Genomic DNA, 21,342 nt, shown 5'->3' with positions numbered 1-21,342 from the left:
GGAAAAGTAGTATATATGATGGAACTCAATTACTGTAATTTTTCATAAACAAGGCATATCTCTGATAACTATTGCTCTGTTCCTAGAGGTAAGATATGCATGACAAGTTGAGGGACTGCTAGCGACAATTTATAGCATACATTATTTGAGGTTAATAATGGGGGTACTGGGTATGCCACATAGCTGGAAACAGCATGTTGTTCTATGGTGAAAGTGGAGGTGTGGATGGCAGATCTGACATTTTTCAGCCATGCAAAGCCATTGGGTTTTATTCTCATTTCATCCATGCCATTGTATGTTGGTTCGGAAAAAGATTAGCTTTAGGGATTGCATGGAGGTGCAGGTGTACATTTTTGTTGAGCCACGGACCATGGTTATGAAGACATGGGCATGTTTTGCCTATGCCGAAATCCTCGTTTCAGAAGACATCCTTCAATTAATCACTGCATGAATATGCTAAGAGCTGGAGTTCTCAGATCCTTTGCCCCCTAAAGGTGTTTCAGTCATGCCTGGATCAGCATGATGGCCTAAAATATCAGATCACTGTGCTAGTGGAGGGCATCAGGTTTATAATAACAACCACATGTATCGGGTTCAACTTGAGTCCCTGGACGGTTGGACCCAATGCACAGTGTGGCTTCTTCATTTTACTGCTGGTGGCATTGACAGCATAGAACACAGCAATGTCATGGAAGTATTAGGTTGTACCTTATTACATGACCGTCATGAAGGTATTCACCCTTTAGGTTTTGGAGGATAGGCGTCACTAAAGAGCCAACTTGCAAAGACAAAATTAATGGAACATACTGCAGAGAGTGGGCCGGGGTGATCTTGGCAGATAGTGCTTCGGCTATATCCTCCCCTCCAAACGTCCAGGCAACTGCAGATTTGTTGGAAACACTTGCATTCTGACTTGTGTTGGTTTTTCAGATCTGCGTATCTTAAACTAATAGCAAAAACCAATCCATAGTCAAAATAGGATGTACGACTTTGCAATGGGCATGAGCAGGCTATGTGGGCTGATCTATGCTTACATTCGGAATATATGCAGTTAACTATGAACATATTATATAGTCCTAGTACATCTACTAGAGTGGATAATGGTTTTGAACAGCAAAGACAATTGCCAGATTACATGGAGGTTGTTAAACTGTGGAAACCCAAGAGTACTTCCAAAGGTTTCCTCTGCTGGCAGCCCATACAAATCGCCCCTTTTACATAAAACAAAAAAATAAAACTTCCCAATCTACGAACATGAATCTGGTGCATCATGTACACATAATGGAAGAGCTTCACCACGAGTAGGGATGGAGTTTCAGGGCATCCCCTAAAGAAAGGCTAAAGAAATCAGAGGACTGTACCAGTCGTATTTAAAAGGCAGGGATTACTGCTACACTCTTGACTAGTCCACAACTTCCACCCACGGCTGAACTTGCCATGGGCTAGCACTGCAAGGGAGGTACCCTGCCCGTGTACCCCTCCTTGGAAGACCATTAAAAGGGTGGTAATCAGCTTCACTTAGCTACTCTCAGCTCTGGCTCTGCTGTCAAACACTCCTCTGACATCTGTCACCTCATTGAAGACCTCGACTTCATTGCGCTCACTGAGAGGTGGTTCAAGTATAGCTCCTTCACTGCTTTTGACACTTCTCCCTGATGGCTACAAGATCCTCTCCAATCCCAGGCCGAACCTGTCAGGGGGCGGAGTGGTCCTGATTTTTCCTAAATGGGTCTCTGCTCATATCATACCCACTCAATCCTACTCTTCCTTTGAATGCCTTGTCTGTAGGCTTAGTGTCTCCCACCCTCTACCTCACGGTCACCATCATCTATAGGCCCCCTGAACCCATCTCCCCTTTCCACTCAGAATGGGCTGTCCACCTCCTCCAAGCTTCTCCTCAGAGATTTCAACATTCGTCTCGACACTCCTGATGCGGCCTCTGTACACTTCCACAACTCTTGCCCTCACAATTCTTCCCTCCAGTCCGACACACTCAGCCAGATACACCTTGGATGCACTCATTTCCGCTGACATCTCCATCTCTAACCCGCCCACAGCACCCCTCTCATGGTCCTTCCATGCTCTCCTCTACTAGCACCTTGAGCTCTCGGGGACCTCGGCTATGCAATTTGCCTGCACTGCCAGTCTCCTTCTCCGCCATTTCGAGCGATGAAACAAGTCAGTCACAGCATTTGCCGCCACCTTCATTCCTCCTCTCACCCCTGTTATTGACTCTCATACTGAATCAGCTCTTGCTAACCTTAATCTCTCCATCTCCAGCACTCTGAACATCCTTGCCCCTGCCATGAGAATCCACATGAAGCCTGCCTCCAAGTGCAATTCTTGGTAGGACTCTGACCTGGCCGTTCTGAAACGCAAGTGCAGAGATGCTGAGCGGAAGTGGCAGGCCTCATGCACATCCTCTGACAAACTGGCCTGCTGCCAGCTCCAAAGGCAATACAGACTCTCCATTTGCTCTTAGAGGGCCCATGTCCAAGCCCACATCTATGGGGTCACCAATAACAGGGCAGAACTTTTCAAAATCTGTAAGGAACTTGCCAATCATACTGCAGTTTCCACCTCTCTTCTGCTCCCTGGCCCTGTAGACTGCACTGGCTTCCCACTTCACCACAAAAACCCAGGGTACCCTGTCCTCACTCCTCTTCTCCCTTCCCCACCCCCCCATCTCCCCTCTTACCTCCCTTAGCCCCCCCTCTGTCTGGCCCCCATACTCTCCTCTTTCTCTCCCATTGCACCAGAAGAGGTCTCAAAAGTAGTCCACTCCATGAAAGTCTCCTCCAAACTGGTGCTCCTCTGTTCTTCCAGAACCATCAAGGAGACCATCTCTCTCGCCCCTGCCTTGGCTGACTTCTGTAATCACTTTCGCCACGGTTTCTTTTCCACTACCCCTCAAGCACTCACTTGTACACCCTCTCCTAAAAAGAGGTCTACTGACCCTTCCTACCTGGCTAACTATCGCCCTAACTCCATCACCCCTTTCCTGGGCAAACTCCTGGAGAGGTTTGTCATCACCCAACTGATCCACCACACTGAATCTGTTGGCTGTCTCCACGACCACCAGTCCGGCTTTAGAGCATCCAGAGGCACAGAAACTGCTCTCCCGAACACTCGTGAAGACCTGCTATCAAATCTTGATACCAACTCCCCCTCCATTCTCATCCTTCTCGAACTTTCTAATCTTGATACCAACTCCCCCTCCTTTCTCATCCTTCTCGAACTTTCCTCTGCCTTTGACACAGTTAATCAAGCCACCCTCAAATCTTCTCCGAGATACACTCTGCATCACGGATCGGGCACTGGTTTGGCTGAACCTTCCTATCAAACCGACCTTCCCAGGTGCAAATGGACCCTTTCCTCTCCTCCATTTCTCACTCTACATGTGGCTCCATCCTATAGCTGTGGCTTTTCAACATCTAGCTTGCCCCTTTGGCCCACTTGATCTCCACCTTCTCTCCTCAGTACCAGTGTTATGCTGACAACACAGGTCTCCTTCAAGCTTCCCTCCTCTTCCTCCCTCATACCAGACTGCCTGACGGCTATTCAGCTATGGTGCATGGCCAATGATCTCTGCCTTAGTACCAGTAAGACAGATCCTTCTCATTGGGACTTCTCCAGCTCCCTATTTCCCTCCAACTCTCTGTCCACACTCCTTAGGTCCCCTCCCCTCACCCTCGCTAAAAACCTTGGCGTCATCTTTGACTCTTCTCTCTCCCTTTCTCCCCTCATATCACATCACGGCTCTTGCCAAGAAGGCCCACTTTCAGCTCCACCTCTTCAGAGGCATTCTCCCCTTCCTCACCGTCCCCCAGAAGCTCAATGTCTTCAGAGCTCTGGTGCCCTCTAGGCTGGTCTACTGCAACATCCTCTTCCTCAATCTACCCCTTTCCTCTCTCCACCCCCTCCAACTAATCCAGAATAGGACTGCGAGACTTATCCTTTGCCTCAAGCCCAGGGACAAAGACAGCATCTCTGTAGCCCCAATAGCTCTCCAGTGGCTGCAAGGATCAAATTCAAGACCCTCTGCATCATCTACAAGGCTTTCTGGGGCCCAGGACCCTACTGAATCTCTCCCTAAATACCCCCCAGCTCGAGCACTTCGGTCCTCTAGCTCCAACTCTGCAGATCCGTCATTTCTCCAAGCAGAGAGTTGGGAGGGGCTGTGGGATGGGGGAAGATCTCCATCTTCAGCAGGAGCCCCTCTCTGGAATGGCCTCCCTGCCCCTCTCAGACTTGAACCGGATCTCCTTAAATTCTGGAAGCGGCGCAAGACCCAGCTCTTCTCTTCCTCCTTTCCTCTCGCCCGCCCATGCTAATCCCCCAGTCTATCTGTTGTGACTGGCGGCCTGGCCCCTTTACGAGTCTTACAGACATCGGGCCACCCTCGTCCAGACGGCCTCAGTAGCCATCCAACCTAGTATTGACCACCCACAACCCTGTGTCCGTTTCAACCCCACTTTCCCATACTAGTCGTTATCCCTGTCATCCCCTGGCTCTTGCCCCCTTGGGCTCCCCATAGCACTTGTCTAAACCTGGGCCCCCATGCCCCTCCCCCCAATCCCCACCTGCACTTCTTGCTGCTGCACTTGCATGATCCGAATGTCACAAGGCCTCAGCAGGGCCGTTTTATTTTTTATCCCCCGGTTTCCCCCACCCCTCTTTGTCTTGTGGCACCTGGAAACACATTATGTATGGGCGCCTTATAAACATGCAATAAATAAATATCGGGAGAGACGAGGGAGTGACAATGTGGGCTTTGTTTTATTTGAAGACACCTTCTCTACATCTTCACCAGTGCCTAACAAGTGAAAGTACCTTAAGAAAGATTCTTCTTTTTGCCGCTTCCCCTTCATAGATATCAACAGGGCACGGTTTGTGACATTTGGAGGTAAGTGGGGCCTTTTTGCTACTCTTACCTTGCTAAGAGTATCCGTTTTGGGGGCACTGATCAGTCCCTTCGGCTGTCAGTGCAAGGGAACTCCATCCTCCATAGTAAAACTCTGTTTGTTTTTATCTGCACACATCAACTTCTGTGAAGTGCGGCAGAGATACCGGGTCTCTAGAACTTTGTTTTTGGTAACTTTGTTGTTACTTGCATGATATGTCCAGCAGGAGCTAGTGGCAGAGGATACTTTTATAGTGTTTTCTTTCTTTATAGTCTTGTGCACTTTTGTATTTTACCGCTTAATGGCAATTACAGTGCCATATGCTCTAAAATGGCTGTGCCGTGAGATTTGTACCTGTCCTTTGGACATTTTGTAATCCTGCCTTGGGTGGCTGGATTTTCCATTCATGGTAAGCCCCTTCATTATGAAAGCTCTAGCTTTTGCAGGCAAAGTGGTGGTCTTTGTGTGTGACCGCTGTGGGGGCTGGGTCGGTCTGGATCCAGTCCACATTGGTGACAGAGTGTGCATGTTGCTGAGCTGAGTGTCCAGAGGCTGTCCATGACTGGACAGTTCCTGCCAAGTTTGAACGGTGCAGACACTGGACATTGGTGGGTTGGGGGCCACTCCAGTCTGCATTTTGGATAAGAGAGGGGTTCCTGCAGCCATTCTTCAGATCATTGTTGGAGCCAAGACACGCTACGGAAGAGAGCAGCTCACTGAAGAATTATAACTAGTTGTTGAATCGCCAGCAGCCCTTTCTTCACAGCCACTCTTTGCAGAGTTCCAGAAGACCTTGGTGCTTTGACCCCTGGACCAGTGGGAACAGCCATTCACAACCCGTTCTCCAAGATCTAGGCGCTAGAAGTGCTCGGGAACAGTCCCAGAACCATCCAGTTGGCTAGCCAGACGTGCTCCTCTTCTACTTTGCTACAACAGTCACTACCCCAATTTGAGCCTTAGGACTCTGCAGATCCTCAGCATATGGAACAGGAAGCATTTCACTGAATTTGCAGCTCTCCAATATGAAGGGGTGTCTTGCAGGAATAGTTTCTTCAAGTGGCCATCGCTGTTCGCCGTCTGCATTCTGGGAGTTGTGATAAATCACAGGAATTCGTCCCTTCTCCCCAAGGAGGAGCCCCTCCTGCCCACCCCCGTAAGGCTATGGATTCGAGTCTGCTCCACAATATCCTCCCTAACGGTAGAGGCAAGTGGGACCTCACTGAGCGAGACTTCCCCTTTGATACAAGGACTCCCATTCCCGTGAGGACCGCCCTAGAGAACATGCCAATATCACCTCTTCGGAATAAACCGGTAACTGGGAAATCAGAGGTCCTTCAGTTATGGCAACATGGAGGAAGCAATGTGAAGGAATCAGAGGCCAACCTGACAAGCAGAAAGATGACCAGGAGGAAACCGAGAACCCAGTGACATTATCCCTACCAGTCACAGGTAACAGGGAAGACCCGGGACGGTGATGGAATTCCATTAGAATGCTCATACTCGTCCCAGTGCAGATAAAGAGACTAACATTACAAGCCAGTGAAGCCAAAGAGAATCGTTATTGGAATGCTCATATTCGTCCTGTAGTGGAGTGGCAGGATCTCTATAGCAGTCACCCCAATTACCAGCAGAGACACTTGGGCCCATCAAAAACTCCCTGCCGCAAGAAAGGAAGACTCAGCCATAAGGCAAAGTTTACTGTCTTTATTATCTAAAAAAAATGACTGGGATCACACTAGAAAAAATGAATTCTCCAGAGATCTGATCGTCTGAGCATGTGTCACCTGGTTTTATCCAGACGTGATGTCACAAAACCAAGTTCCGTCCACAAAACCTTTCTGGCGTTCTTATTGGTCAGTTTAGGCTAACTGTTAGGCAGAATTGCATGCAGTACCCTCTGGGACCACCACATACAATTAGGACTACAGGTGTAAGCAAAAACAAACCTTTGGTATAAGTCTGTACTACACAGTTTGTGGTAGCGAGCTGAGCAGCCAGGCATATCTCAAGAGGGAATGTGAGCAGTAAAAGATGTTACACAGAGGTCTTACAATCACAGTGGTTCAAGTAAACACTTATACTCAAGGTTTCTTGTAAAAAAACGTATTAATTTATTACACGATGATTTAGAAAACATTCACTAGAAGGAGGCAACTTAATATTATATACAAATACACTAAACCAATAAGTTTCTGAACAAATTAGGCTTCCCTGAAATAGGAGCAAAATGGCATTTCAGTTACTTTCAATGGGAGTAAAAGGCACAAGTTAGCAGAATAGATCACAAATACTTTCTTAGGCGGTGCAAATAGTTTTACTTCACTAGAGGACTTGATTCAGTTCAATAGGCCTGGGCCAAAGTCAATGGACCACTGTCTTGGATACGAAAGAGCAGTTCTTGAAGTAAACAGTAAAGTCTTTGCCAATGTTCTCAGAAGTAGTTTGTACGAAAAAGAATCATATGTCGGGTCACAAGCTGATTAGGCCTGCAAGTTGGCCGCAAACTTTCACCGCAAGAGGTATGTTCTCTCAATCGGGTTGGCAAAGTACCTTAATATGAAGAACAAGATGCAGCAGCTGACATTGGTTCCTGGCAATTCCTGCATATCTCACTGTTCCTGAGCCTCAGTCGTGGGGACAAGAGGGAGGATGTTGGGGGACGAGTCACTTCAGTTCGAGTAGCTGTAATTCAAGCACACAAGCTGGTGTCCCTATCCCTGGTTAATCCTAACCAGCATTGGGAATGGAATCCAGGTGGCTTACGAGTTGATTGGTCCCACCAACTCGAAGAAAGAAGTCGTCCTTGATGGGGCTTCTCTGTCGAGATGAACTTGACAATTCGGACATGCAGCAGGGCTTCAACGGGCAAACCAGCAGTCCAGTAGTTGCAGCAGCCGTCCTCTTCCAGCTCTTCTTCGGTTCTTTCGTTCCAGTGGTCAACTCTGCTTTCCAGTCCAAGAGACTCACCTTTTAAACAGTTTTCTCCCTTTCATTCCAGCTTAGCTGCCACTCACCCAGCAGATTGGCTGTCCTTGCCGGACAGTCAGCCAGCCAATCACGCCAGAGTGCATGTGGGTCTCCTAGGAGACTATGCACAGCGAGTTTCGGCACCTCACTCACTTCCTGCCCACCCCAGACACTCAGACACCAAGGGCGGACTTCAGGCCTGAAGCCCGCCAAAGGCACACGAACAAAGGGACCAAACCTGGTTTGGCGCGCAGAGACAAACACTAGAAGGACCTTTCCAAAAAGAAATAGTGAAAAAAGAAGACCGGGACCCGTTTAAACAAAGGGCTTAAGGTGCCATCTTGAAAAACATGGCTCCCGTAATTTTTAGCTACTGGTGTTCGCGGTCGGGGAAAAATCATGATAGTTAGTTGTAAAACCACTGCCACCAGCCTTTTCAATAGGAAAGGGTAGCATTTGACTGCTACATGAGGTGTTTAGACACAGGGGATAGTATGTAACCCCTCCCACACTCCATTGTAAGATGGTGTGTGCTGCGTCTATGAATTTGGAAAAGACTAGTAAAGTCAATTTCCCTTTATATTCTCTGGGAAACCGTAGTTTATCCCACAGAAGGTATTTAAACCTTTGGGAAGTCTAAAAGACATCCCTGTGTGACTGCACTGAGGGTGCAGAATTATCTGAACATAGTTTGAAAAGGATCTGAGCCCGGCTAAGGGGGATCCAGGGTGAACACCCAAATTTAATACTGGAAAAGGGAAAAGAACATTTGTCTTGTTTTTGTATACCAGGCCCTCGGAGTCAAGAGACTTGCAAGAAGTAAAGAGGCTTGAACACATGTCTTAGAACTGTGTAAATGGAACGGTGTCCTCGTGCCACAGAATCCAGAGTGTGTGCTTTTCTCGAGTGAACCTCCTTATCCCGTGCTGAAAACGTGGGGAAGGGAGGACAACCGCCCAATAACCCTGAATTATCATTTAGTGAACACTTTTCTTTTTCATGAGCATCACCCCACATTATTTGTGAATTAGTAGTAAGGATTGGCAATCGTTTTTATCTTTTAGTATAGGCCCTTTTTATTTGAGAAGCCTCCACTAGGACTGCATTATTATTATTATTTGATGGTCGTAGCTTGCTCCCGTCAGTAGATTTAGGTAGGCGTTTATCTCACCCTTGTGTAAGTTCAATAAACATCCTTGAACTGTGGTCACCTCTGTCTGTCTTACTGTTGATACCATTCCTTCCTTACAGTACTCAACTGAACCCATCACCACTCACGCCCTCCCAAGTCTAAACCCTGCCGCTCATCTACATTACCCAGATAGAGTTTGGCTAGACATTAGTGTTTGTCCGTGTTCATCAGACTAGGGTGGCCTCTCAGAATCTGTCCAAAGGGCTGGATCTGAAAATCCACATCCTAACAGTAATTATCAGCCCTGTCTTTGCAATGCAAATTGTGGGGTATACAGCTTAATTAATGGCCTGAATTACCCGATTCAAATTAAATAGGCAATACATTTTCCAAATTAAACTATGTATATTTTGAAGAAAAAGGTACTCATTAATTGCAGAACAATTACATTAGGTAATACAACTTTTCACAGCACTCAGAAGCAGGATGTATCTGGTATGAAGTTCTGTATAAAGAACAATATGATATAGGCGATTGCAGGAATATTCTGCCATGTTATCCCCGTCTCCATTTCACAGAGGTGTATCAATACATTCAAAACAATACTGGCAGAGTACAGTATACGAGTGTACACTTCACACCAATATGTGACCCAGCAACCTAATCACCAGATGGGAGAAGCAACACACCAATGTGTGCAGCACAGTCACTATCCTAGAGCATGTTACACAGCTTCCTTACCCAATGTCTTGTACACATACTTATGTCACTTTTGGCACCCCCCTACCTATGCACAATTCATGGCTAAACACCCCACTTTCCCAAAAAGCGGTCATACCGAGTTCATGAGGAAACTCTTCACATAGGATGGCAACTGAGGTGCTGATGCCTTGGAAGACTGAGACTGTGAAGGAGGCCCCAATTGCGAGGCCATCGATGAAGTTGTGGAGGCCGTCGCTCAGAGTGATCATCCAGGCCAGTGTGCCAATGTCAGAATAACGGATACCCTTCAACCAATAGCATGCACCTTGGCTGGCTTGTAGATCCTATAAAGCAAATGAGGATAGGTCAACTATGTCATTGAAAACCTGGATTGCCAAGAGACATGTATGGCAAAGACATCACAGAGGGAAAGGCTAGCACTAGCAAAACACTAGAGCTAGGAAAGGACACTGCAGGTAGCAGAATGGTGCATACACAGCACAAAAGGAAAGAGTGGAACAGGAACATTACTGAGACCATGCAGCATACAGACACCACAGAAGGCAATGATGGTGCCAGGCCACAAAAAGAAACCAAGGGTGGTGCAGCGACACAACTGTGAACATCACAGAGAGCGGGAATGACAGACACCAAATCAGGCAAAGAAGGCATGTATACTGCAACCGACAAGGAGGACACAAATCAGATTGCAACAATAGAAGATTTGCAACTATGGAACATACACCTCACTGGATGTACAGCACAAGACACCCCAGAGGGAAGTGCAGGCATGTACATACCACAAAGGAATGAAAGATTGTATGATCCATTCAGCATTACCTTGAACCCTACCCAAAGTGTAAGCCTTGTCCGCATCCCAGTGCTTTTCATATCAACGGTTTGCAAAAGCTGACCGTTTCAGAACACATCAGATCATAACAGTGGTTCCTTGCCCAAGGGATAGAAGCAAGGTTAAGATGCAAGGATTTACCTGCACTGACAGGGAACCAACAATGACCTTTCCATCATCTGCCAGGCTCTTCATCTCTGACTCGCTGCCATGCAGAGGAGGTATCATGTGATCCAGGTCTCCATTTTGCAGCTTCTCCTTCACACCTTCCTCCTGGTCCTTCTTGGAAGTGAGAACCTCTGGTGCATAATGGCTGTGCCCATGGCTGTGCTGCAAACCAGAGACAGAAGAGTGTTAAACGCGGATGGTGTTCATTGGAGCTACCAGACAAGGGCACAGGCAAAACTCAGAAGACATAATTCAGAGTATCATGGAATGGAATATGAATATGCTGTTGGCCGGAGACAAGCATCCCTAAAAAGAAATGAGAATAATAATGAATAAAAACATTTTTAAAAAGGGCAAATTTATGGATGGGTCAACAAGGCAAAAAGGTACAACACGACAAGCCTCACAGGTGAAAGAAGGCCCAGGGAATGGTGTAAGAAGCTTCTGATTGAAGTGGAGTGCTTTTAGAAAGTTGAACAATGTTCCAAAGTTGCAGTATGAAGCATAAATAACTGAGGAAAGACAGCAAACTATCTTGCTCAAGAGCATCGAACTGCTTATCTAAAGAAACAAACTCCACTGAGAAAGCAACCTCCTCTCTAGCGTTTTCCAAGAAAAATGCCCTGGTGATTGATTCAGCGATAGATAATTGTGGCAACTGGACACTAAAGTGCAATAGCCTTATCTAAAGGGAAAAGTGGGCAGGCTACACCTGGATTCAGGTTCTCATCATATCAAGAGAATGCATCAGGAGTGTTAAGGCAGGTTCTGAATTTCCACCAAAGGTAAGGAAAAGAGGCATTGCTTAATGCTCTCAGCACAATCCCCATTCCCCCAACCTTCATAGACCTAAAAACCGCAGCCATTCTAAATCCCTCCCCATTACAAAGTAATACACTCACCAGACAAAGAGAAAAAGGCACAATACTAAGGTCAACAATGGGGGTCATTAAGAGTTCAGCGGAGCAGTAAAATGCGGCCGGAACGCTATTACCGCCGCATTTACCGCTCCACCAAATCCAATGTTCCGCGGCATTCACCGCCAGCTCTCTGCTAGAGGTGAATGTGTTGCTTTAAGGCCATTTTCGGGGGATCCAATGGATTTTGCGGAGCTATTGCCGCCAGAGGTAATAGCTCCGCGAATTCCATTGGGTCCAATGGACCCAATGAGGATTTACCGCAACCCCTCGCAACTCGTGAACTGGTGGCAATAGCGCTGGGCCGAGTTGCGGTAACGCTATTAGCATTGGTCGGTATCGTGCTACCGCTGAACTTGTGAGAGCGCAATGACATTTACAAGCGGGGGACAGGAAGTGCTTTGCTGAAAAAGTCATTGTATAACCAAAAACTAAGTCATAACTGAGAATCTTCCTGCTCTGACATAAGGAGAATCTGTGGCGCAACAGCAGCAAGCAGATTTTATCTGCGGCAAATTTAAAGAATGCCCAGACTTTCACTACTTTGCAGTGTCTGCCTAAATCTGCCCTTCTTTCCGGGACACTTTAAAACAACCCAAAGGGTAAAGCACGTATTGTACGAACGATTAGATAAAGCCTATCCTAAGCAACACTTTTAATAACAGGTTACAACTAGATTATTTGCACCGTGTCCATCAGCAAGATAGAAGTTAGCAACTTCAAATAAACCGTGAATATTGCATGAATGCACCATTGTCTGCATATTTAGCTTTCAAAATGGTGGTGGCAGATGCTAGCAGCCCTCTAAAGTCCCGGGAGGATAGCACAGCGGCAACGTGCGCGCCTCGGAAGCAAGACGACTCGAAGCAACACAGGTTCGATCCCCGGGTCCGCGCTTAGAAACATCCGGGTGTTTAAGCGCGTTATAAATACGCAACTAAGAGAAAGAAAAAAACAATTACGCAACTACAAAAAAAAAATCAATTCCTGTAACAGCGCCTCGATGCCTGCGGGCTGTGTGAGCGCTTTAAAAATGTAAAAATTATGATTATTATTAAAGTAAAGAGGAATTAATTTTAATGCCATTTGTGAAGGACATCTAAATCACAGTTCACTACTAAAAAAGCATGCCCCATTTAAACTGAAATGGTAGAGAGGGGCAGGGGCTAAAACACAGAGCTTGGTTCTGGCCCTCAGGTTCAAAGCAGGCAGTTTTTCAAGTGTCATTTTTGTTAGTAACGATTCCATGGAGCAGAATCTGGTGAAGTAACAACCTGAAATGAGACTGGCGCAGGTCCCCTCAAACCGGGATCCTGGGAGGGATGGAAGAGCTGGTAGTTGAAGATCTCCAAGAAGCAAGTAAGTTAGTGACAGAGGGAGGCTTGGGGCGTGACTACGTGTCTACTAGGTTGCCTTGGTGGGAAGTTGGAAACAGGGTTTGATGGAGCGAAGCAGCAGATGCAGGAAGTGAGACTGGACAGGACAGCACCGGGAAAGTCTGAGATCATAGCAGGTCTCATGAAATTGTGGAGGTTCATGCCCCACTGTAGCCCTTTATCAACAGACTCCTCACCTCCTCCTTCTGCTTCAGAATCATCTTTAAAACTTTCTCAGTGAAGAAGAAAAGGTAGAAGCCTGCGAAGACCACAGCTGACTTGGACACATAGTAGTCCTCCAAGGGGTTAAATCCAAAGGCCTGCAGAGTAGGGACAGGAGAAAGGGTGAGCATGCAATTCTCTCTATGCTGGACACATGCCTCCCCAGCCCCTCACCGCCCTTCCAAACCGACCAGCTTTTCTGCTCACCGCAAAACAAGAATACACATCTCTCAAGGCCACTTAAAGCTTTCCTCCAAACCAAGCAATTTTACATCCCCTTCTAAAGTAGCAACATTACTCCTTTTCAATCCAAAAGAGTGCCACACCCCAATACATAACTATTAACCACCCACCCTCAACTCCATCAAGCCGCAATCAAATTCTTCCCAAGATTTCGACTGTCTGAATCCTGCAACTTCCAGACTGGTGGTACTGGAGAGATTTCAACAAATAGTATGGGGATGGCCACGGAGTATGGGTCAGGAAGCAGCCACATGCAGTGTCCTCATCAGGACCTTCAGCTCACCTTGAAGGCGAATTATTTACCAAATGGTGCCCAAACAACGCATGCACTGAGACACAGGCATAGGCTTGACCCCATCTGCAAAAGCAACCATGCTTTTAGACTCCGCCCCACAGCTATCGAAACTCCTTCATGCTCCCCCGAGTTAATCCCTGGCACTCACAGGCAGGGGAAAAGGGGACATGCCTACCTCCGGGATCAGCTGAAAGAGGGCATTGGAGTACAGTGTGCCAATCGCCAGGGCTATGAAGTACAGCAGCAGCCGCTTGTAAAACCTTTTCTTCATGAATGGGACGACACTGGCCCCAACCAGTGAGCAGAGAGAGATGACTGTCACACAGAGGAAGCCATAACCCCAAACTGTTGAGAGCCCCCAATGCTCACACGCCCACCCAGAGGAGCCCACAGGGTATGGGAAAGAGATCCAAGGGAAGAGGGCAGATTCCATACAGAAGACATCCAGAATTCCACAGGAAAGTAGGCATCCCAACACCAGAAAGAGAAAGAGAAAGAAAGGGAGAGATTCTGATTAGCGATTATTCAAAAATAAATTGTACTGCAGAAGCATTAAAACCAAACACAGGACAGTCCCCGAACAGAGGGCTTGCACTTCTATGAAAGGAAGCAACAGGCTTCTGGTCCTAATTTCAACCAAAGGAAGGTTTCGGAAGTTTCAGGATTGTGAATCTGAGAAGCACTGCCCATCCTGAGGGCACTATGTTCTGGGACTGTGCTGCCCCTATGATTGGTTTTATTTCTGTGGCTAGTCACTCGCCTCATACTCCTGAAAACCCAGACCACTCGCAGTTGGAAGAAAGTTGGGGAGGCGGGGTTATTGCTAATTTACCCAAAGCAATCCCAATCCAATGGCAGCCACACCAGCCACTCAGGTCCTGGAGGGCTACTAGGTTGATGGCTGTATGCCTCCATTCTCTCCTCTTTGATGAGTTTCTTTTGTGCATGCCCAATCCCTCAGATACCCTGAAACAACTCCCACACTGCCTAGGGAGCAAGAATAGCAGAGGAATAGGGGTACACATGGGCACCTATCAGCATATAGGACACAATCTAATACAGGCGAGTCCCACAAGCAAATATTACCAGAACGTGGCCAGCATCACACGCAATTCAATTGGAACCTACAATCAAGGGTAACTTCTTAAAGTTCTCAACCTGGCAGTAGCCAAGCAGGTGGTGTGTTTTAACTAAGTACAGCATGGGGCTGGGTTTTTCAGGTGTGCTTGTTGGTTCACGCTCATTCATTGAAGCGAGCGCCTTGTCAATGTTAGAAACTAAAATCATCAGAGTCCCAAAGAGTTTCACCCATTTTTTGGGGAAGAGTTGAATGCCTACAGAAAAAACGTTCCCCTGTATCAGAAAGTGTTTGTGGTGTAATATAGGCTTGGTGACCACTCAATAGACAAGAGTTTGTATACTTTAGCACACCCTGCATTTATTCTCTAGATTACAAACAGCGTTATCCATTCTACAAATGCAACAAAGGCCAAGCTGTCCTAATACAGGGCAATGGGACACTCCTGGACACTTTCTGCTCTGAAAGGCAGCTCTGCGCCACTAGCCACAAGAAAGGGGTACAGTAGGCTGTTAACTGCAGAGTGGTCCAAAAGGAGACCATTGCAAGAGAGAACGTGAGGCTACCCGGCCCAGAGCAAGTTATAGTGGGGGAACGGCGGGCAATGGGGATTTCCATGGTTAAATTAGTGCCCTTTTCTTCTAGCTGCCCAATCCGTGCGACGTACAGCATATTGTAAATGGTTACAAAATATCTGGAGGCAGTGGGGAGGACTCTTCCCGATGAGAAGACAACGTTATGATCTGGGGCATGTGTGTCCCTTGGGGCACTCTGCATTGCGTGTAGAACAAAGTGAAGCCTGGACACTGTATAATGAAGATCAAGACAGGACTTTAGGTCTGTGGTCCCAGGGTAGCAACTGAATTAATGACATGCAGGGTTTAAGATATCAGGGAGCATGAAGCGAGATCCTTCCACAGATAATATAAATGATTCCCATCAAAATTAAAAACAATGAAGACAATGTAACATGAAATTAATGCATTCAAATTACAATGAGAGAACTGATAAATTTACATTTCCTTAATTGAAAAATACAGTTAAACATTAAAACTGGACCATGTCCAAAAGAGTGGAGTAGGGAGGAGGGGAAAACAAAGTACACAAAACTCTACCCACCAAAAGGTAGTAGACCATATGTACATAGTTTCCAGAACAGTCTTCCCAGTGCAGATTTTCCAAATTAAAACAAATTCTAGGATTCAAAGAAATTCATGAGACCCATATTGTCACTGGACCCAAAATGTGGGAAGGAGAAAAGGGAAATCAGCGGTGCAGAATAACATCTCCTACTTTCATACATAATGTCAGGTCGCGCATATGTAGTAATTGGGAGGGCTAGATTTTGTAGCAAATGCCTGTTCACACCACTACTGAGTCCGGAGCGCCCCCAAAGGTGGAAGCAGAGGGAGGGATGGGCAGCATTTGTGTCCAAACTAGGTACTCTGCGCTCCCAACGGAAGGAATGAGGTGAATGCAAAAAGTTGAGGCGCAACAATCCCTCCCTCCAGTCCTACTGGGGGACTGCACACTGCTGCTGGGTTATCAGGCCAATACAGTAGAACGCCAAAACACCACACTCCCACTTCACACTGACATTCCCTTCAAGTATGCATGCTTCTCCTATAGAAGTCAGCTTGATGGCAAAGGAGGCAGTGTTTCAAGACTGCGGGACATAGGATTCTACAGTGTTTTCTGAGAAGCCAACAAGTGGCCCCTACTGGTGCAAAAAGCCCAGTTCTGCTGCCATCTACTGCACCTCAGGGAGGAGCTGGAAGAGCGCAGTAGAGAAGAGCGTGCCAATGGACAGCGCGATGAAATACAGGAGAATCCACCGGAAAAAAGGCTTCTTGGTACAGGGCACGATGAAGACTCCCAGGAGCGAGGCAAGGTTTATCACTGAAATAGTGAGAAACCCAAAGCCCCACACTGTGAACAAGAAGAAATAGGTGGGGTTACAACACAAGCAACAGTGCAGCAGAAGTAGCACATGGGGCACAGAGCAACAGAAGCAAACTAGGCATTACAACAAAGGCAGAGGCACAAAACAGCAGTTGCAGCATTGGAATGGCAGGCGAGAGTGGAGTCGAGGGCTGCAGTGGCTAGGTGTTAGAGCACAGAAGAGGCACAGGGCTGTGGGTCATGCACGACTGCAGCTTGCCCAGGACATGGGCAAAAAATGAAATGTCTCAAACACACAGTATTTTGACAACCACTGCGCAAATGGGAAGGGAAATCATTGCTACACACTGCAGACACTGCCACCAAACAGAGGGAGAACACCATTGCACAAAGGGGAAAAAACACCACAAACACAAGGAACTGCCACACTTCGGGTTAGATAAAATCATGCGCATGGAAAAAACCACCATCAAAGCACATAGACGCCCAAGAGACATCTGTAGAAAGTTAACATCCCTCATTTCATCCTGTCTGTCATAAGAGAACGGTGCATAGATACCGACAGTAATAGTTTCTATTCTCAGGAATGCCCTCTCCCCTTCCACTCAATTGAGCAATGTTGCGACCTAAAATTTGCTGCATTTTGAAGGTGGATTACAATACCAACCAAGGTGTTGCAATAGATAGGCAATTTAGGAAGCTACGGCCAGCTCGGATATGAATGTGGTGTGCGCAAATACAATACTAGCTTCACATTACCTGAAAGTAACATTTCAGGAGCAGATCAAACCAGCAACTGTAGTCCCACAGATTACACTTTATGCATCCTGTCATTCAAGACAACTACAACAAGGATGCCGAGAGAACTCTGTACCAGGGTAGAAGAGTGCCAAAACTTTGAAGGACCTTTAAATGGCTTGGAAGGTGAGTGGGTTATATGAAGAGAAACCACCAGAAAATATAAATTATTCTATAGTTCCTGGGTGAGTGGTCCGGCAGCAGATCGCCTTTCGAAGATTTAACTTTTGGAGAAATCAGCAGTGAACTAAAGCACGAAGCACCTGCGCCATGATCATTAACACTAATTAGAACAAAACACACAGTAGCGCTTAGATACGGGTGAGTTCTTGATGCATAATCCCCAAGATGGCTAAAGCGAAACCCAGTTACTTTGGGAAGCCCTTGCATCAAAATAAGTGGAGCATTTCAAGGTTGCCCAATACACAGCTTGCCATTTATGAATGAGCTTTTCAACCTAACTGCATAAGAAGGGCTTCACCACAATCGGTACAGCGTTCATGTAAATGACATATCGATTTATGATACCATTGGTTCCTAGTAATGCATCTAAACTGAGGTTTGACAAACGGATGGCATTTGTGTATGCTTAAAACGGTTTAAAGTGCACCACAAAGCCTCCGACCGCCACTCTTGTACTTGGCTGGCGTTACCAAGAAAGGGGAGTACCCTTGGGAGTTTACAAAGGAATTTGCAGCAATCCAATCTCTGCCAGCATAGAATCGCACACAGGGTAATGGCACAACAATGAGCAAAAACAGAGAAAGCACCATTACCACACAAAATGCACCACTATCTTACGCGGGTCGCGTGGAGGCAGGTAGGCAAGAAACAACTGCAACCATCTACACAATCACACACACATACATAAAATCAATTTAGTAAGTGCACATGCTTCATCAACGCTACTGCACTTATACGCTCATACAGACATGGTGAATGCCACCTATAGAACATGGAATATTCTATCAGATACAGGAAATGCATGCGAAGGCAGTGGTTTCTCACATTCAGAGGACACAAGCGGGAGAGAACACCACTACTACTACACACACACACACACACACACACACACACAGAGTAGGGAATGCAGTTTGGACACAATTCAGGAGATGACCATATTGACTGTGCAACGATAAAGAGAGTGGAATGACGGCTCAATTGCAGGTGGCACAGGCAGGAGCAGTCGCATGCAGGCAGCACAGGCAAGGGAAGCTAATATGGTCATATTGAGAGGAGAACATCTACAGAGGAAGCTAAAACTGCCATCTACAGAGGAAGTAATCACTTTCATGTGCGAGGAGCACAGGAATGGAAAGCCACAGTGGACACATGCAGGAAACACAGACTGGGACGCCCCTGCTGCCGTGTGTTAAAAGGGTAAATGCAAGGTGGAACCTCTGCTTGGATTCAGTCCATGGACAAGGTGCAGCATTTCTGTTTCATGATCAACAAGTCCATAGGGGCAGCAGATAGCTCTACAGATGGTGTGCACGTCTCCATGAGGAGCTGCCACTATGGCAAGGTTTCCCTTCAGGCTTCCCTGCTTGCCTTCATCCTTCCTAGGTTGTGAATCGAGAAACACACATGTAATTGATGGTAATTATCAACAGGCGTCTGCAAGCTGGAATTTCCGGTATCTGGTGCTACATAAAAACAAATATAGTTTCTCGGATCAGTCTGTCAACTAAACCTGTCCCTTCACAACCAATTATAATTTGCTGGGTCAAATCCTATCGGTGCTATTACCAGGGAGTTCTGTACTACCCCACAATATAATGGTTGATTTGTGCAGTACCCAAGTGAATATGATAGGCTGCTGAAAAAAAATTAAGAACTTCCCAAGACAGCTATCCATGCGTCTTTCACGGTGTTCCATTTGGAGGTGGGACAGAAATATTTTCCAAACTCTTCTGCTGCCCATGATTCCACTATGCAATGCAGGTGTTTTGCTTCCTCCCAGTTACAGCAGCCAATCTTCTTGCACATTTTCACTCTGCTGCCTTTTACCATAGGAGATGCACTTTCTGCAAAAATGTTCTACAATGATGGAAACTTATAAATGCAACACATCACCTAATTGTGTATCAAAATAGTTTAGAAGGCACAGAAAATAGAAAAGGTTGGTTTAAGCAGGGTATTCCCCGCAATCAGGCCCTATGATGTTAGGAGAAAAGGCCACCCTGGACAGATCCGTCCCCACAGCAATTCGCCCAGAACGCCTCACCCTCAGCAGAGCTTGGCTTTCCTTCCTCTGTCCGCTCGTTTTCTTCATTCTCCAGGTTCTCAGACAAGCATGCCCGAGTCTCCAACTGTTGCAAAATGGTGGGGCAGACCTCTTGGAGTCCAGGGCCGTCCACGCGAGCGCCTGCACTCAGATTGTGGACAGCAAAGATCTCTGTAGAGCTGAAACACTGAAAAACACAAAGATCATCTGAAAAGATATACTGTGCAACAGCACTAAACTAAATGAAATGCAAGCAACCTGCGTCTTTGCAGGCAGGCAGTGCACTACATTTCTTGGTTTTAGGTAGGAGTTTGAATAAAATAAAACTAGAGAGCTTGCCATTATCTTACTTCATTAGAGAAAAACGCACCTTTCAAAATATGTGTATATTACTGATGCTTCAAACGTCCTCAGCTGTCCACTGCTACCCACTTTGTGACCCATGCATATTTAGCTGCAACAACAGCTTGATCTAGTGTCATTCATAATGGTCAACGTAGTGTGCCTGTCTCAAAGGAGCTGGGAAAGGACCCCTACATGCAGGCATGGTCTCTGTACCCTCGGCATAATTACACCCATGTCTCTCAACATTGTTGGGTGCCCAATCCAGCAATTATAGGCAATCAAACAAAGTAAATGAAAAGAACATCTAAAACAGGTAAGCCATTTACTGACATTCAACACCTGGCCTCTGAGGGCTACTTGGGTCTTTGTTCTATTTATTTATTTTTTACATTTATAAAGCACGCACAAGCCCGAGGCATCATACAGTACACAAAATCACTTCCCTCTCTGCCCGAGGCCTTGTGGATGCACAAGCAACGGGAGTCGTAAAAACAAGAGTAGAAATCCTGTTTTCTAAGGATCAATACAAGATCCATTAGCAACTGAAAAGTCTTCAATGCAAACATCTTTCCCACTGGAATGCAAAGACCCCTCACCCCCACCCCCCAGCTGTGGCCAATCATCCTTGTAGGGCAACTAGATGCAGGCTTTCCTGGTCTCATTCCCGGGGATGTCTATCACTGTGTCCCATAGTGGGATTTATTCTTCAAGGCCGCCTCTAGCCCCTGGTCTTTATGCTGTGCCGCCTCCAGCAGCTATAGATACAACTCGAGTTGTAGGCAGAGTTCATCCCCCTACCACTAGTATCCATGACCCGTTTCCACCTTCAGCATTGTACCTCAGGGCTTTCTTTCCATTGGCCTCTCTGTAAGAGAGGGTCTGCAACTTCGCAGAGGCCCCAGATAGGACTACTGTAATCTTGCTTCCATTCTTATCCAGCCATCATCTACAGCTTGTTAATTCATCTTATTGGCCACGTACTCCCATCAGCGAAACTGGATTACCAGTACATGGAGGAAAGAGCGGGCAAAAACAAAAAGGACGTAAAAGAATCGTCTAGAAGTTAGGCGTGTGCAGGTGGATCCCTGCAGGACAGCACTCCATTCTGAAGGAGTCAGTTCTTAAATGTCATAACCCAACCAAGGGTGACCTTTTGAACAGCAAGATGGTGAGTTACTGTAAAGGCAGGAAGCTTTATGGAGGGGCATTCAGGTGC

At 46.6% G+C, this 21,342-nt stretch overlaps 1 protein-coding gene across 5 annotated transcripts in view; it reads right to left on the bottom strand.

Moving 5' to 3' along the window:
• SLC39A14 (solute carrier family 39 member 14) overlaps positions 1–21,342 on the bottom strand; it is a 255,898-nt gene that overhangs the window by 88,893 nt on the left and 145,663 nt on the right. For 4 of the 5 annotated variants that reach the window (XM_069617764.1, XM_069617762.1, XM_069617765.1 and 1 more), the window contains 5 exons: positions 19,782–19,968; positions 13,952–14,121; positions 13,214–13,336; positions 10,697–10,885; positions 9,842–10,049 (listed from right to left, as the gene is read on the bottom strand). In XM_069617764.1, coding sequence (XP_069473865.1) covers positions 9,842–10,049; positions 10,697–10,885; positions 13,214–13,336; positions 13,952–14,121; positions 19,782–19,968 — 877 coding nt within the window. Of the gene's footprint in view, positions 1–9,841; positions 10,050–10,696; positions 10,886–13,213; positions 13,337–13,951; positions 14,122–16,613; positions 16,784–19,781; positions 19,969–21,342 lie in introns of all 5 variants that reach the window. The other variant, XM_069617763.1, reaches the window with a different exon arrangement.

This window comes from Ambystoma mexicanum, chromosome 10 (assembly GCF_040938575.1).
Source record: "Ambystoma mexicanum isolate Mex_15411 chromosome 10, UKY_AmexF1_1, whole genome shotgun sequence".
Classification (NCBI taxonomy): Eukaryota; Metazoa; Chordata; class Amphibia; order Caudata; family Ambystomatidae; genus Ambystoma; species Ambystoma mexicanum.
The sequence above is the reverse complement of the archived record's forward strand: the minus strand, read 5'-3'. Positions and strand labels throughout refer to the sequence as shown.